General features: G+C 35.1%; 1 protein-coding gene across 2 annotated transcripts in view; it reads left to right on the top strand.

The window, feature by feature from the left end:
• The window catches only part of OSBPL1A (oxysterol binding protein like 1A), a 316,892-nt gene that overhangs the window by 51,721 nt on the left and 244,513 nt on the right, over positions 1–20,658 (top strand). For both annotated transcript variants that reach the window (XM_043969592.1, XM_043969582.1), the window contains exons 11-13: positions 3,350–3,448; positions 5,069–5,194; positions 11,053–11,134. In XM_043969592.1, the coding sequence (XP_043825527.1) occupies positions 3,350–3,448; positions 5,069–5,194; positions 11,053–11,134 (307 nt within the window). The remainder of the gene's footprint in view (positions 1–3,349; positions 3,449–5,068; positions 5,195–11,052; positions 11,135–20,658) is intronic.

Here is a 20,658-nt window from a genome sequence, read left to right as displayed (position 1 = left end):
AAAAAGATTCTTCTCAGATAGCCAAATAACAATTCCATTATTATATAAATTGTTTGCAAAAAGGGCAGAAGAACTCCTACCAACTTCCTTGTATGACATAGATATGGCCTTTTTTTTTTTTTTTTGGTGGGGCAATGAGGGTTAAGTGATTTGCCCAGGGTCACACAGCTAGTAAGTGTTGAGTGTCTGAGGCGAGATTTGAACTCAGGTCCTCCTGAATCCAGGGCCAGTGCTCTATCCACTGTGCCACCTAGCTGCCCCCCTAGATATGGTCTTGATACATAAACTGGGGAGAATCAAAACAGAAAAACAAAATACAAACAAAAATCCTTAATGAACTTAGATGAAAAAAATTTTAAATAAATTATTGGCAAACAACAAAGCACAAAGATTATGCATTATGTCCAGGTTGGATTTATACTAGAAATGCAAAGATGGTTTTAATAGTAGGAAAACTATATTTAATCATATTAATAACAAAATCAGCAAAAATTATCCAATACAACAGATGCAGAAAAATAATTTGACAAAATAATACCTATTTCTGTTTAAAATACCAGAAAACATAGGAATAAGTATACCTTTCCTTAAAATGATAAAAAGTATATTTCTAATTCCAAGACCTACCATTCTATGTAACAGAATTAAACTAGAATCCTTTCTAGTTTATTCAAGGGTGAAACAGTGTTCATTCACTTCTGTTTGACACGGTTCTGGACATGCTGGCTGTAGCAATAAGATAAATAAAAGAAACTGAGTGAATAACCATTGGCAAAGAATAAACTTCTTGGATTGCAGATGATATGATGATATACTTAAAGAAGGCTAAAGAGCCAAACTAAAATTAGTTAAAACTATAACTTCAGCAAACTTGAGGAATATAAAATAAATCTAAACAAATCATCAGTATTTATGTATAGTGCCAATAATATATGCCAGTAGGTAGAAATACAAAGAGAAATTTAATTTAATAGAACACATGAAATTCTTAGGAGTCTACTTTCCCAAATACACATGAGAACTATATAAATAAAGCTACAAATGTTTACAGAAATATTAGATCTAAATAATTAGCAAAATGTTAATTGCTTTTGGGTAGGATGAGACAATATAATAAAATAGCAATATTACCTAAATTAATTTGATTGTTCATTGCCATATCAAACAAATTACCAAAGGAATATTTTATAGAACTAGAAGAAATAATAACTATAAAGGGAAAAAAGGACAAGAATCTCAAGAGAAATAATGAAAAGAAATGGGAATGAAGAGGACCTAGTAGTGCCAGATCTCAAACTATACTATAAAGTAATGTGTTCTAATAATTTAGTATTGGTTACAAAATAGAAAAACTGATCCATGGAATAAAATAAGTACTCAGAATACAAAAGAGTGTGTGTGTGTGTGTGTGTGTGTGTGTGTTTGTGTGTGTTTGTGTGTGTATGTAATATTTAGTAAATAGAAAGATCTCAGCTACTGGGATAAGGCCTCACTAAGCGACAAAAAAATGCTGCGAACATTGGACAGTACTTTGGAAGAGATTAAATTTAGGCAAACACCTTGCTACTTATATATAAATAAGCACCTAGATAAAAAATGTCATATCATAAAGAAATTGGGGAAATATAGAAAAAATGTTACCTCTTAGGTCTGTAGATAGAGGAAAGTAGAGTAAATCACAGAAGATATATTGAACAATTTTAATTACATGAAATTAAAAATATTTGCAAAAAGCAAACAATAAAGCTAAATTTAAAAGGGAACAACTAGAAAATCTTTTCAGTAAGTTAGTCTGATTAAGGTCTCATTTCATTGATAATTTCTTGAAATATGATGTCCAGGTTCTTTTTTTGATCATGGCTTTCAGGTAGTCCAAGAATTCTTAAATTATCCCTCCTGGATCTAATTTCCAGGTCAGTTATTTTTCCAGTGAGATATTCGACATTTTCTTATATTTTTTCATTCTTTTGATTTTGTCTCTTTAATGTCTCATGGAGTCATTAGCTTTTACTTGCCCAATTCAAGTTTTGTTGTTGTTGTTGTTTTTTGGGGGGCAATGAGGGTTAAGTGACTTGCTCAGGGTCACATAGCTAGTAAATATCAAGTGTCTGAGGCCAGATTTGAACTTAGGTCCTCCTGAATCCAGGGCCGGTGCTTTATCCACTGTGCCACCTAGCTGCCCCCCAATTCAAGTTTTAAGGAATTATTTTCTAAAGTGAGCTTTCCATTTAGCCAATTCTATTTTTTAAGATGTTTTTCTTCAATGGATTTATACTTTTTCCCATTTTTTTGTGCTTCCTTTACCAAGCTATTGATTCTTTTTTTCCTGTTTCTCTTACATTACTGCCCCTGTCCTAATTTATCTTCTGCTTCATTTATTTGATTTTTAAAATCCTTTTTAACTTCTAAGGAGTTCCTTTTTGGGCCTGAGATCAATTCACTTTTTTCTTTGAAGCTTCAAATGTAAGCATTTTGACATCGTTCTCTTCTGAGTTTGTGTTTTGATTGTTCCTGTTACCATAGTAATTTTCTGTGGTCAGATTTTTTTTTTTAATTCTACCTTTTTGCTTTTTGCTCATTTTTCCAGCCTATTTCATGATTTTTAAAATTGGGCTCTGCTCCTGGGGCAAACAAGGCACTGTTCCAAGCTTCTTGTGCTGGGGGTATGGGGCAGGGGTGCAGGGCCTCCCAGCTGGCCTCCTGCACCTGGGAGGCACAGGACCTCTCTGCTGACCTGCTGTGCTAAGGGTCAGGGCCCTGCTGGCTTCTTATGGGTAGGCTGCTGTTGGCTTGCCTAGATGCCACTTGCCCAGGACTGAACTCCCCTTTTAGCTGAGTGAGAGAGACCTTTCCTGCCAACCTTCTAAATTGTCTTGGGCTGGAAAATTGTTTCACCCCATCCATTTGTTGGTTCTGCCACCTTCAGAATTCGTTTTGAGGAATTTTTTTATAGTTGTTTGGAGGTGAATTTGGAAGAACTCTAATAAGTTTCTTCTTTACTTTGTCATCTTTTAGTTCTGCCCCTATGTCATTTTCCATCTCCATAAATTTTGGAAAGTATACTTAATCACAGTATATAATAATTTATATCTCTATAATGGTTTAAAGCATCTGTTGTTTTTTTCAGTTTTGACTTGTTTCCCTCAAAATTGACTAAACTTTTCCTTTTAACCACAGATTCTTTTTTTTTTAGCTAGTATTTAAAAATTATATAGCTAGGTATTAAGGTATTTCATACTTTTAGAATTTTATAATGAGATACTGTTAGAGATGTGTTTGGGGTTTTTTTGTTGTTGTTGTTTTTGTATATGAAAATTGATCAGCTTACTTCCTTTTCTTTTTATCTCAGGTAAAACCCACTGATAGCTGCCTTTTCTTTGTTAAATGCTTTGATGATAGTATGCTTGGTTTCAGAGTTCCTAAGAATAGCCTTCAACAGTCAAGAGAGGTAAAATACCCAAGCTACTTTTTTTTTCTTAGAGTTTAAAATATGTTTGAAAACATTCAGAATTTTAAAATGTTTACATAATTTATATTTTAGTATCTTGCTTACCTTACAGTGCTTACCTTTGAATGATATGTTAACTGATCAGTTTACATAGCATTTGAGAAGTCTTGTTCATGGCCTTTGCATAATTGCAAAGTATTTTTCAGTCTGTTACAAGCATTTCTCTGAATAAAACTAGGAATTTTCTGTTTCAATTATTTACATATTTTATTTTCAAAATACTAAAAATTTTCTTCTACTTTCTTGCCTTGTTCTAAGTAAACCAAATATGTACAGTTTAGATCTCAATAAAGTAGTTAACTAACTTACTTTACAATCTTCAACTCACTGAATTTTTAAGCTAGAACAAGACAAGTAAGATATTGGTACTTATTGTTCAAGTGTGATTATTGCTGCCTAATTTTATTAAACATTGTAAAAATCTAGAAAAAAGGAAATGGTGAGTAGAGTTTTGGGAGTCACAGCATCCCAGAGCGTTAGAGGATGTTCGCTTTGTTATAGATGACCTGAATGATGGAGTTAGAGATCCCAGGGGGTTGAAAGTAATGAAAATTATGCACCATACAACAAATATGAACTCTGTGAGAACTTATATTTCCAGTAGGCATGTAAGCACCTTAAGTTATACCATGATGTACATATAAAGTCCCTTCTCACTTTGAACCAATGGTACTACATGAACTTATTATAGTACTGGTCCACCATTGGAACACTTTTTTTTTTTTAACACATTCTTAACTTATAGCTAAAAGTTAACATTTTTTAGGGGACTGTTTCTGTGGGATCATATCTCTGCTTTTGTAAAATTAATCAATAGGAAAAGAGTGTGTACATCCGCAGAAGTTCAATTTTCATCCACTTTACTGCGATATTTGTATTCCTGCAAATCAAGATAGCCAGATCCTTGTTTTTGTACATCAGAAATTGACATGAAAGAGCATTAAGTGACTTGTCCTGCATCTAGCAGTGCCAAATTTGGTTGTGTCATGGAGAAATAAAATTCTCCAAACCATCAAGATCATATGCACATATTTCTTAGCATTTAAGAAAATGACAAGATTTGACTGAATTATGTTGAAAGAAAATAAAATGTTATGAAGACCAATTTTTTTTAGGCTTGGTATTCTCATGGCCTAATATAAATAGTAATTTCAAAATCACAATAAAAGTTAAGAGTATTAAGGAAACAGTTTGCCAAATTGGGTGTCTTTAATTTACTGTGCTTACAGTTTAAATTATAGATAGATAAAATCCTGTCTGGGCTCATCCTATAAGATGTTTATTTCTGGTGCCCACCGCTATTCAATCTCTAGTTGCATTTGTGAATGGTAATATTAGTGAAAATAGAAATTTAGGGAATAAATTATTTTTTTCTTCTAAATATATTTAGAGAAATTCCTATCTATTCATGTCAAGGACAAATGACTTATTGTGAGTTATTTCTTTCTTCAGGCATTAGTATTAATTTTTCACATGTAACTTTCTGTTTCCAAGATAGTTAAATTATTGTATTATCTCTTTTGTTTGTGAAAATGTTTTTCCATATCTAATTTGCATCAGAGCTGGCTAGAAGCAATAGAAGAGCATTCTGCATATAGTACTCACTACTGTTCTCAGGATCAGCTAAGTGATGATGAAGAGGAAGATGATGCTGTTTCTACAGTAGATTTGAGGGAATCTTTACAGGTAAATAAATATATGAAGATAACCTTACATTCACAGCTAATTCTAACTTTAAGAACTTCAAAATAGTTGAAGTTTTCCAAATTGATCCCTTACAAAAAAGTAGAAATGTTTTTTTTTTCTTTTCTTTCTTGTTAAATCTGTCATAGTAATATTTACCCCACAGAGTGCTTTGATAGTTTTTATGATAGGCAGTATGGTGTAAGGGTTAGAGAACTGTTTTTGATGTTAGAATGTCCTGAGTTTGAGACCTGCTTCTCATATTCTTTGTATCCCGAGGCAAGTCATTTAACCTCTAAGATTAAAAAGTGGTAGAATAGTCACCAGTCTAGATTGGTAGAGGAAGTTTCCTCACTGGGAATTTCCTACATCAATGAAATCATAAGTCTGGTCATGAAAAACATCTATAAATACTCATATACCCAATGGACTGATTTGGTTGTGTATTGCTGATTATCATTCTAGCAAAAGACTTCTGCCAGCAGGGGGAGCCTGGCTACTGCATACCTTCCTGCCCTTTATGACTTCACTGCATATTTTAGTGTTTAAATAATGCAACCATAGCGATGTATAGCCTGGTTGGTAGTTTCATTTAAAACCACTTGTAATCTTTAACTACACTGCTTAGAGGTAAGATAGTGTGTCAGTATCTAATTTGTAAGGTCTTCATCTGATGTGACATCAATGCCTTCCTTTGTTTTAGTGATTGATGTGGTGGAGTAATGTCATAATGTTTAATTCAAGTGAAATAGTTACTTTTTTGTAGGCCTTTTTTGCCTTGATGCTACCTGTCCCTCTCATGCATCTGGTGCACAAAAGAGTAGAGGGTAGAAGAAATAGAGCTAAAAAAAGATAATTAACTCTTGACAAAAAAATAGAAATTTGGTTGCTATGTTTCATTTTTATTTTATTAATCAAATAAGGTGAGGATGTATTGAGTAGGCAACTTTATTGAATTTAAATGTATCATACACCAGGCTATCCTTTATTTAAGCAATGATGTTTCCAAATGGAAAAAGCATTTTGACTGCTTGGCCACTAGGCTGGCTTTTGTTTGTTTGTTTGGAAAATTAAAAGAACTTGAGTTATTTCATAATTTGATAACAATTTTACATATTATTAAGAACTGATATTACTAGTAGTTCTTTTGTTCTGTTACTGACCTATATATGTATGTGTGTGTATACATATACACATAAATATATATGTATATAATTTTCATGACAGAATAATTTGAAGTTATATATATATATATACACACACACACACACACACACACACACACACACACACACACACATATATAATTTTCATGACAGAATAGTTTGAAGCAATGCTTTCTTTTAAAGCATATCATTTCATAGGTCAGCACTTAAAATAATTCATAATTTCTTTAGTGTGTGGATACTAATTTTACCCATGCAGGTTAGCTACGCTTTCTCACTTTAGTAGAGAGTTTTATGAGTTCCTGTGTAAAAAATAATTCACCTGATGAACGTTCTAGCAATGAACCTCTCCACTTAGTTATTCTGGTCTTCAGACTGCAGACATTATTTTCATTGCCAAAGCAATACTTAAAGCATTAATAGCTTTGTAGAAGCTACCAGAGTTTATGTTCTTGTGATATAATTTTTGAGATGCCAGTATCATTGTTACTCAATTATAAAGCATCTTAGTATTAAAAAAAAATCCAACCTATCTGTTTTGTTCATCAGGAGTAACCTAAAGTAGTTTGACTAAAAAATCACACTTAAGCTTCAAAGTAGAACGTTAAATAAAAAAATATTTTAGCTCACTAGCCGGTTTGCAACATGTAAAATATTTTTCTACTAATTATCCTGGAAAACAAGCAATAAAACATAAAACACCAATCCAGTATACTAAAAGTTTCACTAGGATTTAGACATCCATAAGATTCTCATAAAGGAAATTGGACATAACTAAATGCCTTACTAACTTTCCAGGTACAATGGATCTTGAAGACTACAACTCTCTTCTTTAGTTATATCTCACAAACTGTCAGTTTGTTGAATTTAATGTTGTCTTCAGGTCCAAGATAGCTTTTAGTTTTTAAGTTACTTAAAACCAAAATTGTTTTAGCAGATTTTTACTACCGTCAGGGATTGTAGATGTATAGCCAACAAAACTTTGAATGCCAGTAGGTGAAAGCTTTAATGAATTCAGTCCCTTGGCTCCTTTCCTCTAGAGACCAGTCTAAAACTGGCCCAGTCTGAGACTGATCTAGGAAGTCTGCTGAGGAGAACTGGAATGTCCAATCTAGTCTCAAGCTATGCTTGATGCAGAGAGTGTCTGAGAGGCCAGGTGAGTTCTAGGGCATATATGGTGGTATAGGTCTTCCCTGTGGTTTCTCAGGGTATCCTCAGACCCCCTCAGGATCACTCTAAAATGAACTTCTATACCTCCAAATTAATCATAGAACTGACTTGTGGCTTCCATTGATCCTTTGGAGTGAAGAGTAAACTAGAACCAGACTTGTTTCTCCACCCTACTCCCAAGGCTGGGTTATTATCACCAAGTATCAAAAATGTAAAATATTGTATTAGGTGCTAAGGGATATAAGAAATCTATATAGAAATATGGATCCCTCTGCCTTTTGTCTAATTGGCAATAATGCAGAGAAAAAAACCTTCTTAACATTGGAAGGTTTGGGCAAAGAATTAACTTCCCCTAATATGAAGAAAATATCCCAATGGTGAAGGTAACTATGCTGTTGGTGATTGTCTTGACCTCGATGAAGCCCTTTCCAAAGGGGGCCTCTTTCAGATTAAATTCCTTCCCTCCTTTTAATTCCTCAAGTAACAAAATCCTGTGCCATTCGAGATTAGCACTCTGCCTTGTACATCTAGGTAGGCCTTAGGGGCAAAAGGGAAGTCAGAGTTTATAGCTTTTGCCATAACATCAAACTGAACATTTTAATTTTAGAAATTAAAAAGGGAGAAAAAGAAACAGAGGAAGGTTCAAGCACTGTGTGGATACTCACTGTCATTTTATGATGCTGAGGAGTGAAAAATTTTTTGTGGGATTTCTAGCGATAGCCCTGAGGGGCCCTGACCCCTTATGGAAATTCAAAATTAGATGATGAACAGTATTGGAATATTATGTAAGACTTAAATGATAGTGTTAAAGCATGTCTAAGAAGTATAAATGATACTACAAATTAAAGGGGAGGCTTAGTAGCTGCAAACACTTAAATTTTCACCTATGTAAAAGTTTCCTGATACATGATTGTCATTTGGTGAAAATCCTAGCAAATTAGAGAATGTGGGGTTTTTTTGTGTACTGTCATAATAACCTCCTTTCTGTTTTTTTCCTAAACTACTTAATATAGTAGAAATGGTACTAGGGATAAAGATATACTTATTGTATTCAATTAAAATTGTACATGTAGCTGGAATCTTCCCGCTGATCTTTTTAGGTACCTTTTAAAACTATTTAAGTATTGATCAAGGAACCTTTTTCAGTATACATCAGATGGATAAATGGAGCAAAGATATCAATCACTTCCACTATGTAAAGATGATTAGACTATATCACTTCTTCTCTTTAAGGATATACCTTCCAAGACTGAGACAGGACCTCAGGCATTTCCACATTTATTACACATACATGGTCTGTAAGTGAAGACAGGGTATACTTTTAAGTGTGGCTTTTGCTTTCATCATGGAGAGGAAATGAGAGAAGAATGACACTGGATCACACATGGGCACACAGGCTAAATATGTACATACCGATAGTGGCTATTTTCTATTAATGAATTAAAAGTGATGCATTTGGTTGCAGCACACATTTTCACTGACCTTTTCCCTTTTTTGTCCCTAATCCTCATGTCTCAAAAAGTAGCAAGTAGTCTATTTTTCTTCTTTAGCCTTCAATTAAAAATTATCTTCCCTTCTTAACTAATATAAGAAGTTTTTTTATATTCTAGTACTTATCTGGAAATGCAAAGAACACTACAGTTGTTGGGCTTTTTTTTTTTTTAAGAAGAGAATTGTATTGGAACTTATCTTGCAGCATGAATAATTCTGCATCAGTTGAGCTAAACTTACTTCATTAATGCTTAAAAATGCATGAGATGAAATAGGAAGAAAGGTGCTTACCCATGTCACCTTGAAACATTGGGCAAGAGTAGAGCCAGTTTGGGGGCAGCAGGATGTTCATTGATGGGAATGGTGAGGCAGGATTACAGGTACACAGTGGGGAGGATGCATATTGATATATAATTCTACTAAGAATGCAGGTCATTTTAGTAGTTAATAAATGATTCAGCAGTGATATAGCTAGCACTATGCCAATTTCTTTTTCCACCACAGAGAGAATTTGTAGGCATAATTTTACTTACTTATTCTTTTTTTTTTTTTTTTAGTGAGGCAATTGGGGTTTAGTGACTTTCCCAGGGTCACACAGCTAGTAAGTGTTAAGTGTCTGAGGCTGGATTTGAACTCAGGTCCTCCTGAATCCAGGGCCGGTGCTCTATCCACTGTGCCACCTAGCTGCCCCCTTACTTATTCTTGTTTTTTTTTTTTTTAAGTGAGGCAATTGGGGTTAAGTGACTTGCCCAGGGTCACACAGCTAGTAAGTGTTAAGTGTCTGAGGCCGGATTTGAACTCAGGTACTCCTGACTCCAGGGCCAGTACTCTATCCACTGTGCCACCTAGCCCCCTTACTTATTCTTAAAGTAACAAAAGAATAAAAAGGTTTATGATTCATTTGAATTTTATTTTGGAACCTTTAAATTTGCAAAAGAGAGGACACAACAACAGTGATCATTATATAATTCAAGGAAAGAGAATCCTAATTCTGTGTTGCTTTTAAGCATCTTGATGTGCAGAGATCCCAAGTAAAATGAAGATTTATTTCTAAAATTGACATTTTTCTCCTTTTTCTCAAGCGTTGTCTTGCTTTGATAATAGCCTCATTGGACCAGTTAGGTGGGAGTTGAACATACATAGAATGCTGAAGTAAAATCAACTTATGGTTTCCAAATGTTAGTACCATCTGTAGTTTAAAAAAAATCCAGCTCTTTAAATATATTTTTAAGAAGTGTCATTTCTTATTAAAATTAATAACTTATGCCAAAACTTTTTATAAAACAAATTAAGAATTACATTTACCAAGCATTTTAAACATGTGCAGGGACTATTTTAAAAGAGTTTAAGGAGATAGATAAATAAATAGAGATATATAGAAATATACATAGAAATGTGTGTATATACACAATACAAACTTCTGTATGCAGAAATTGTATCTACCTTAAGATAGATAGTTATATGTTCATACATAGATCTGTGTTTCATGTGGTTATTTCTATGTATATACCTCTAGCTAGCTCAAGGTAGATATAATTTCTGTATATAGGACTTTGTGCTATGCATATTGTACATATATCTATCAATCTCAAGGTAGATAGATATAGGTATATACATAAATATAACCACATGAAACACAGACCTATGTATATATACCTATTGCTATCTGTCTATCTCAAGATAGATATAATTTCTGTATATAGAAATTTGTATTGTGTATGTTTTATTATCTTTAATTAATTTAGAGCCATGGAAGACCTTAGCATACATGTTTTCTCAAAAGTCATAGTGAAAGTTTAAGTTATTAAATTCATAGAGAAATTCCCACCACCACCACCACCATTTTTCCCATCAGGGAAATAAGTCTATTAGTTATTGTTTTTATAATTAACTTTCTTTAAAAATATTATGTTATCTATTAGTCTGCAACTAAATTAAGTAATCAGTAAATATTTGAGATCGATAATTAAGGTAAGGGGTGTAAGGCTGTTCTATAAACATTTTTCATTTTATTATCTTTGATTTTATTTTCAGAAAGCACAAGAATGCCAACAGAGACTAGATAGAGAGATTTCCAACTTTTTCAAAATGATTAAGGAGTGTGACATGGCTAAAGGTAAAAAAAGGGGATGGGGGAGGTGTACATTACATTTTAAAAATGCTTTTATTAACTATTTTTATAACATCACCATAGTTTCCTCCAGAATCCTTACCCTTCTCTCAGAATCATCCAATATAACAAATATTATTTTTTATCAAACAAATTTTAAAAAGAGTTAAAAATAAGCATAACTGATCAATACATTGAAAAAGTCTGAAAATATATACAATGTGCAGCACTTGTACATCTCTACATCTGCAAAGGGGTGGGTGGAATTGTTTTCTCATATTCTCCTTTCAAGATATGCTTGTTCTTTATAATATTGCAACATTAACTTTTGATTATTTTGTGGTTCTTTCCATTTGTGTGTATGTATATGTGTATATATTTTTTGTTCTGTTTATTTCAGTATCAGCTCATATAAGATTTTCTATACTTCTCTGTATTTATCATATTCATCTTTTCTTATAGTACAGTAATATTTTATTTTATGTAGCACAATTTGTTTAGCCATTCCCCAATTGATGGACATCTGCTTTGTTTCCAATTCTTTGTTATCCAAAAAGTGCTACTATAAATATTTTGACTTATATACAGGAACTGTCTTCTTGTCAGTGGCCTCCTTGAGGTATATGTCTAGTAATGGAATCTCTGGGTAAAAAGGTATGACTATTTTAGTCACTTTTTTTACATAAATCCAAATTGTTTTTCAGAATAATGGTACTGATTCACAGCTCCATCCATAATGTATTGGCGTGGGTTTTTTTCCCCCTCACAGCCTTTTCAACGTTGACTATTCCCATTTTTTTGGTCATCTTCACCAATTTCCAGAATGTGAGGAGAAACCTCAGGGTTGCTTTGAATTGCATTTCTCTTATTTTTAGTGATTGGAGCATTCTTTCATGTGATTATTGATAATCTTCAATTCTTCTTTTGAACAATTTGTTTATATCCCTTTCCCACTAATTTATTGAGGAATGACGTTTGATCATATGTGTGTTAATTATTTACATATCTTGGATACCAAACCCTTATTAGATACATTTGATGAAAATATTTTTCCCATTAAATTCTTCCCTTCTTATCCTAGGTGCATTAATTTTATTAGTGTAAAATCTTTGCAGTTTCATATATAATCAAAACTATGTTTTAGGTACATTACATTTTAATACAAACTGTTGCAGTACTTGCTAAATAATTCAGTAGTTTTAAAATAAATAGTTACATTTATTTGAGAATTTTAAATAGATTTTGTTTTAGATTTGGAACTATTTTTGAAACAAAAGTTCTTTTTAGCTACTGCCTATTGAGGAAGGTTGCTTTCTAGTTTAATCCTTCAAGTGTTTGTCATTAAAATAAAACAAAATTATTAAGATAATGCATTTTAGAGTTTTAATCACTTTGGTTTGCTAATGGGAAGTCTGTTAGTGTATCACACATGATTATGTCATCGACATGAAAGAATTTAACTAACTCCCAGTCTTATCTTTCTTACCATAGCAGGATCAAGTAAGGAAATAGAATTTAACATAAAGTGAGGTTTGTGTATATGTGGGTGGATATATGTACACATGTACATACATAGATGAGTAGTATACATATACATATTTGAGAATGAGTGTATATATTTATACAAATATGTCTCTCTTTTTATGCCTGATGGCATTGCAACATTTCAAAGCCACTTACCAGTGTTTTGAGTTGATCTTTTATCACTGCCTCTGTTTCCCCACCTCCACCTCTTTTAATGCAGATAATCAGAAATTGATTATACTTATTAAAATCTCTTGTTACAAAAATTTATAATGTAGTCAGTTCTGATCTATTAGGTTATCTATAATCAACAAGAAGTTTGAATCCAGGACTAGTTTCTTTCAGCACAGTTCTAACTCCCTCTGCCTCCTAGCTGATATTCTTTCTTTTTTCCCTTATGCCTAGCCTTCAAAAACATAAGGACTGGACCTGGGATTTCATTGATACAGGGCACTCCTGAATGAGGAGACATCTTCTACTAATGTGTTTTGGCACTTTCTTGCCACTTACAGTCTGCAAGAGCTGCCCAGGGTCCTAAGAGCTTAGGTGACTTGTCTAATGATAGTGTGTCAGAGGTAGAACTTGAACCCAAGTCTTCCTGAATTGGAGACTGATTTTCTCTCTACTGTGTCAATGCTGCCTCTCTACAAAAATGTAAACCAGTTTTAATCCTAAAATCACTTCATCTGGATATAAATAGAACAGGATAGCTGAATGGTGCAGTGTATAGAGTGCCAGGCCTGGAGTTAGGAAGACTCATCTTCCAGTGTCAGACACTTACTAACTGTGTGACCCTGGGCAAGCCACTTAATCCTCTTTCCCTCAAGTTTCCCTGTCTATCAAATGAGCTGGAAAAGGAAATGGCAAACCACTCTAGTATCTTTACCAAGGAAATCCCAAATAGGGTCACAAAGAATCAGACACAACTGAAACAACTGGACAACAAACAGAACAATGTATTCAATTTGGTGATTACCTGTTAGAAGAAATAATAATATTTAAAACTCATTATTTTAAAACACCAAATTCATAGAATACCCTTGAGTAATAGCAAAGTTTAATATTACTTAGTAGATTTATCAAGGGCTGAAGGATTTGGGTGGTTTCTAATGCTGTGAATCATGAACACCCATTGATTATGCTCCCTGTTAATTACTAGCCAGCCAGACTTAATTAGCCTTCAGATAGGATTATTTACTTATATAACATACTAAGAAAAGTTGGTATAAAAACATCCTTCGTAATGTTTGAGACAGAGAATTGCATATACTCAAGGGAACTTCCTGAAGATAACTAATAACCTGAAATTATGAATTACTCCTTTACCACATGTTATCTTTAAGTTTGAGCTCACTTTCCCCTGGACTTTCTGTTTCTTTATGGGAGTTACTAGAATTCTGAGGATCACTTTGTACTGACTGTTCCTACTATACCATCTTTGTTGGTACCTCCCAAAAGCTTATTAACTTTAGCCTGCTTATTGAAAAGTGTTTTGGGGGTTTTGGGGGTTTTGGGGGGGGAGCGGGTGGGTGCAGGGCACACTGTTTGGTACTAATGAGCAATAGTGCTAGAAAATCACCACCACCAGCCCCTCAGGGTTACATTTGTAACTCTGTAGGGAAAGGCAGTCACTCTCTGGAGGTCCAGCCAATGTGTGCTGGTAGAAGTTGGAAAAGTGAGCCCAGAGAGAAATACTACATGTGTGTTGCTCCATAGTAGAGCAAGTAATGCTTTTTACCTTATTTGGAGGATTAATGTGTATTTAGAAATATACTATATTAATAACTTGTGTTTAGATTTGAGAAAATGTTTTACTTAGAATTATGCCATGTGGAAATATATTATTTTCATTTTCATAGTAAAAGGGGCATAAACAAATATTTTGTTTAAAAGTTTTAAGGTGCAAAGTTTTGATTTTCAATTTAAAATTTTTTGTTTTTATAAGGTTACCTTCTTACTCAGATGAAACTAAATAAGCATAACATATTTTTTAAAGTGTTGTTTTGGGGCAGCTAGGTAGCACAATGGATAAAGCACCAGACCTGGATTCAGGAGTACCCGAGTTCAAATCTGAATTCAGACACTTGATACTTACTAGCTGTGTGACTCTGGGCAAGTCACTTAACTCTAATTGCCACACAAAAATTTAATTTAATTTAAAAAATAAAGTGTTGTTTTTAATAAGCTAGCAGGTGGTTTGAATTTTTAGTATTTGTTTGGAAAACTTGACAAGATGTCTAGTGGAGAATGTGGATGACAATATTTCTGTTATATGTACTCTTTTATTAATACTCATTAAAAATAAAACAATAATGCATAATGCTCTCTGATAATAGTATATCATATACCTACATTAAAATAATATGGTCACTCAAAACTTAATTGCAAACACTGACTCCTGAAAGGTCTGCTTCAGGTAAAAAAATACAATCTAAATTATGGATTTGGGTTGAGTTTTTTTTCTTCATAAATGAAAATGAGTTGTGGGTTATAGCACAGATTTTATAAGAAGAATTAACTGGTTTGACTTTACTTCAAAAAAAAATTGCACAAAATAACCTTGTACAACACGTTTCTTAAAAAAACCCAGATACACCCACATGCTGTTCCACATCGCTGATATAGTTTGTCAGTGACTTTTTAAGATGCCTATTGAAAAAGTCCAGATCTTGGCGTAGTAATTGTTGGCTTTGAGTTCAATGAAACAGGAGTAACATTAGGATCACGGTTGTTATTTTTCATTCTTCTTGCCCCGACAGTTTAGTTCAATGCACAGACTCTTAGAATAGTTTACTGTTATCCCAGAATCTAAACTATACCCCTCCATTTCTTCTATACACTAATCCTAGACCATCTTTCTAAAGTACCATTTTATGTTGCTCTTATTCCAGAAGCATTGGATCTCAGAATTTAGAACTAGAAGTGGTCCTTTCTCTATCTCTCTTTACTAACATGGAAACACTGTCTCCTTGCTATAGTCCCCATGTTTTCAAATAAGAAAGCACGCAGTTCAATAGCAGTCATATTAGTTGAATTTCTAACTGGAAAAAAAATCAAACTATTTAAACAGACGTTGGACAGTAACATTTCAGAACAGAGTAAGCTTTGGAATCATCTTCTGCCCAACTTAGGTAGAGAATAGGAGTAGGCACTGGAGACTGTGATTTGCAGTCTGGTACCCCTTGTTCTTACAAATGGAAGGTCAGCAACCCCTGGTCCATACCTTAGGCTCCAGTAGTAGCTCTCAGGTTGCTGGTCCTGTGGCTTCAGGTTGTGGCCTCACAGATTACTTTGCTTCAGCAAATCTTTGCTTCAGCACTTGATTTCTCAGGCTCTAGTCTCCTACTCCAGCTGCCATTTCATCTTGCTCATTTGAAAAGTGCATGCTGCTACCACCAACTTCTCCTGCTACTACAGTAGTGCTCAGTTAAAAACAAACAAAAAAACCCTTTGTGTAGTGGAAGTTCATCTCATTACTGGAAGCCCCAAAGGCTCTCCTGGCTCTGAGCTTGCAATTCTCTAAGTAAGTTACAGCTCAACCATAAAGAACTTTATTTTTATTTATCGAACTAAAGAAACTAGAATTTAACTAAACTTAATTTTTTTAAATTGAAAACTTAGCTTTACTTAAAAAAATCTCCCAACAAACTTTGCCTAGAATTTATTTTAGCCACATTCTTCTCCTTCTTCTAAAACTTAGAACAACCTTTTCAGCCTTATATTTTTGGATTTTAAGAAGGCATCTTTCCACTTGAATACTGCTCCCCTAGCCTTATCCTTAGCCATGAATAACTAGGGGTTGTATTTCAGGATTGGTGACCAGAGGCATATCCTTTTAAAATATAACTTTTTGTTTGCCTTCTTTGCTAATATGAAGCATATTCTATGGGCTGAACTATGGGAAAGAAAGGGGACAAAAAGTTAAAATGGAAAAAAAATGTATAGTTGATTTTTCCTTTGGCAAAAGCAGAGGCAGGAATTAATCAGTATGCTTGATCCCAACAAAAACTGGACTGTCTGAGAAGTGCCACTGAGGCAATGCTGTAGAGGGCATTTGGGAAACCTTTGTAGAACAGCCCCAGGACTGTGCTGTGGGGTGATCACATCATTAAATTTGTCTCTTTTTTTCTCTTATACCAGAGCCTCATGAAAGTGGCAGAAAGTGAATGGGAAATGAAAGAAGGAAGGCAGGAGTATCAGGTGTGACTTGGAGATCCCCAGAGACTGGGAAAGCTCCCGTGAGCCCTTTCCCCCACTTCTTCTTGCTCTCCTTTGGCACACATATCTGCATACCCCTGTAGAAGGCTGTAGCAGTAGTTCAGGTGGGTGATGCTGAAGGTCAGCATTCAGGTACTACAAGTGGGATTAAAATGGAGAGTATAGAGTGGAGATTTTGGGGGGTGGGTGGGCCAATGAGGGTTAAGTGACTTGCCCAGGGTCATACAGCTAGTAAGTGTCAAATGTCTGAGGCCAGATTTGAACTTAGGTCCTCCTGAATTCAGGGCCAGCGCTTTGTCCACTGCGCCACCTAGCTGCCCCTGGAGATATTTTGAAGCTGTAGAACTGGCAGGAATTTGGAGGCTGATTGGATAGGAAAGGTGAAAGTTGGGACCTTCAACTATGAGAGATAGGGATCTATGGAGGTAGTATAGATAGAAATGAAGTCAGAAAGCCAAGCAGTTTTGTAGGGAGAATAATATGGGGACATGCTGAAATCAGTGAGGTGCTGATGGAAAACTTAAATGATCATCTGCTCCAGGCAAGTGGATCTATAAGTGTGAAGTTCAGAAAAGAGAGGTCAGGACTGTAATTGAAGCTATTGGAGTGGATGAAATTTCCAAGAGAGAGAAAAGGAGAGAACCAAGACACACACATTAAGGTGTGGTAAAAATGATTGGTGATAAAGTTATTATTGCAGTTTTTAGCTGACTCATTTGGGAAGGGCCACACCTGGCCCACTCTGAGGTTATGTATGCTACTGAGGTCAGAAGGAGAACTCTCCATAGGCAGTTTTTGAAGGACCTCTCCTCTTGGGGGAGGAAAGATTGAATGATCCCTGAAGGGAGGTGGGGGCTTCTTGTGGAACACTAGGTGGACTTTTCCCCTTGAGGTGGTGGTGTGAGTTCTCTGTCTCGGGTGAGGGCAACTGTAGTCTGTCCAGGCTTCGGTGAGTTAATTATGGAAAACCATAAATTCCTTTGAACTAGCTTAATTGGAAATGGTATGAGGATTGCATAGGTTAAGAGTTGTATAGGTTTAGAATTAAGAATATTTATCTGTATTTCTATTTTCCTATTTTCTTATCTTTGATTTTTATTAGTTTTACCTTTGTTGTTTAATTAATTCCCAAGTAATAAAATCGGATCCTTTTGTGAACTAAAGCTTAAAGGCTCCTTTCTTATTGGCCTGGGAGAAATATCTAAAAAGGGCAGTTCAGAGGGGAGGGTGAGCCTAAAAGGTCCCTCATTATTTCCGGGACCCCAATATTCTGGTGAGTCACCCAAATAATGCTCCATATATCAAATTTTGGCCCTCACAAAGGTATTGGAAAGATGATGAAAGAAGGAAATAGTTATAGAGTTGGAAAACCAATAGTTTGATATCTCTGAAAGCAATAAAGGAGAGGGAGAGAATCAATTAGAAAGCAATAGTCAATATTTGAAAAACCTTCAAAGGGCTCATGGATAAGGATGGGAAAGAAGTCTTTGGAATTGGTAATTAGTTATTGGTGATCTTAAAAGTGAACAGTTTTCTTAGAGTGGGGGTGGGGGGAGAACAAAAGCCAGGTTAAAAGGGGTTGAGGAAAGAATGAAGAATTCTCAAATTATATGACCTGTACCTGAATAAGTCAAGATTTGATTTCTTTCTTTGGAAGATGTCATAGAAAAGACTAAAAAAAGTCTATAGATCTGTAATCAAGGTGATAAAAATAATGGTTCATTTTGATGAGGTGAAGAAAATATAATTAACTTAGATACTGTAGCTCAGGTGTTGCTGCTGACTACCCTTCTGGCCAGAAGTTCAAGTGGAATGATATTTATATAAAACAGACATACCTCTGTCCCCAACATAGAAATAATTTTCCTTTCATTTCAAATCACTTTTTCTCCACCTTCTTTTCCTGTCATTCTTTCTTTTTTAGAAACTCCCCATGCATGCCCTTAGCCCCACTCTTAAGTATATGAAAGCAGAATCCATTCTGGTGAAATCCTGTCCTGCTCAGTCTAATGGTTTTTCCCAGAACATATCCTGTTCATCTGTGTTCTTTGATCCAGGGGTTCCCAGATAAAGTGTTTTTTAGAACAGGTATTGCTGGAGCCACTTACTGTCACCCTAAGGATTACATGGTTTTGGTTTTGGTTTGTTTTTTGCCATACAAACTTGATATATTTGAAGATGCTGACCTTTTACCCTATGGTACAGTCCTTTTTGGGGAGTGACAGTGAAGGGAAGCTGAACAGGTGGCAGGGACAGCAGAATATAAGTGGTGTTACCAAACACTTTTCTCATAGCTATTTCTGTAGTCTCAAATTCTATTTTTGTCTTTTCTACTGAGCTGTTCTGTGCATATTGAGGGCACCTTTCATTTTGTTCTTTTGTTGCAAATACTTGCTTATTAGTCCTCTAATTGACCATGTATGATAAGATATATACTAAAACTGGAATAATTTAGCAAATGCAAATATTTATTAAAATTTTTTGTAAAGCATAGTACTATTAAAGCTTATAGGGCATTAGAGGGTGATTGTTTTGTCTTTTGAACTTTGAGTACAAGTGTTAAAAGTTAGCTATCTTATCCAGTGGATTTCTCACACAGGAAGCTAGGGAGTTATCTGTGATAGGTTTTTTGGTCGGGGATGTGTTTAAAGGGACACTTCATATGGTAGCAAAATTGTCTTTTGGTTCTTGGCAATAAAAGCGTAATACGTTTGTAGTCAGTATGCCCAGGAGGAACCTGGGAAAGCCCCTCTGAGCCCGTCTTGTATTTCTTTAAGGGGATGCTATTCCCCAAAAGGTTTAACTCCTTGATGAATATCTGATGTTAATTTATCTGGCCTTGGGTACTTCCCTTTCCTTCTTAACACCAATGAAGGATGATTGATTCAGTTTATATACTTGGCTTATGCTCTTAGACTTGGACCGTAAGGAGGAGAGCAGAAACAGATGAATGGCAAGAACAGGCACTGGGAGTTATTGAGAGGAGAGGAGGCTGTACACATAGACTTAGTTTCTTGGAGGTGAAGCCTGTGCATTTCCAAGATCCCTCCTGGGAAACACCTAACCCTAGGGATGGTAGCAGTTAAAGGCAGCAGCAAGGAGTTTCTGGGCAAAGCATGGAATTACAATAATCCAAGCAGGCAGTAGGAGTGGCAGTGCCAAGGCTGAGTTCTTGGATCATGGATCTTGGATCTCCTCAGCAGAGGAGCTCCTAAACCAAGCAAGGTGGTGGCTTAGTGTTTGGAGTTATATGGACTCTCCAGGTTTAGAGGGAGAGGTGGGCTCTGAACAGTTTTCTCAGGGGATGGAAGGTGGAGAAAGTGGACTTCAACTCCAGGGCAGTACTGTGAATCAAGAGGACTCTGTAGGCCATTAAAGGCTGACTGGAAAGGAAGGAAGGAACATTGTGTTGATTGTTGATGACTTTTTGTTGTTGTTGTTGTTTTTTGTCAGATCAAATAAAGCCTGTCCCACATTCAGGATTCTCTTAGTCTGAGTACTTGCATAAGAGCTGACAGGACTTTTCTTGATGATGTAGTGATTGTTTAGTTTGGACACAGACCTTGCCCTGAGGAAGCTTGCAGCCTAGATGACTATAGTGTACAATATTACGTGATGATTTTATTAGATTTAGTAGATGAAGTGTTTTGTGAGGTTACCAAGCAAGGAGATCAGGGAAGACTCCACAGAGGAGATAGTATTGGAGGCTTTAAAGGTTGGGTAGGAAATCATCAGGTGAAGTGGGGGAGAGGGACAGAGAATGCTCCAAGAATAGGGAATAGCATAGC

The sequence above is a fragment of the Dromiciops gliroides genome, chromosome 1 (assembly GCF_019393635.1).
Source record: "Dromiciops gliroides isolate mDroGli1 chromosome 1, mDroGli1.pri, whole genome shotgun sequence".
Lineage (NCBI taxonomy): Eukaryota > Metazoa > Chordata > Mammalia > Microbiotheria > Microbiotheriidae > Dromiciops > Dromiciops gliroides.
This window is presented reverse-complemented; position numbering and strand designations above follow the sequence as displayed.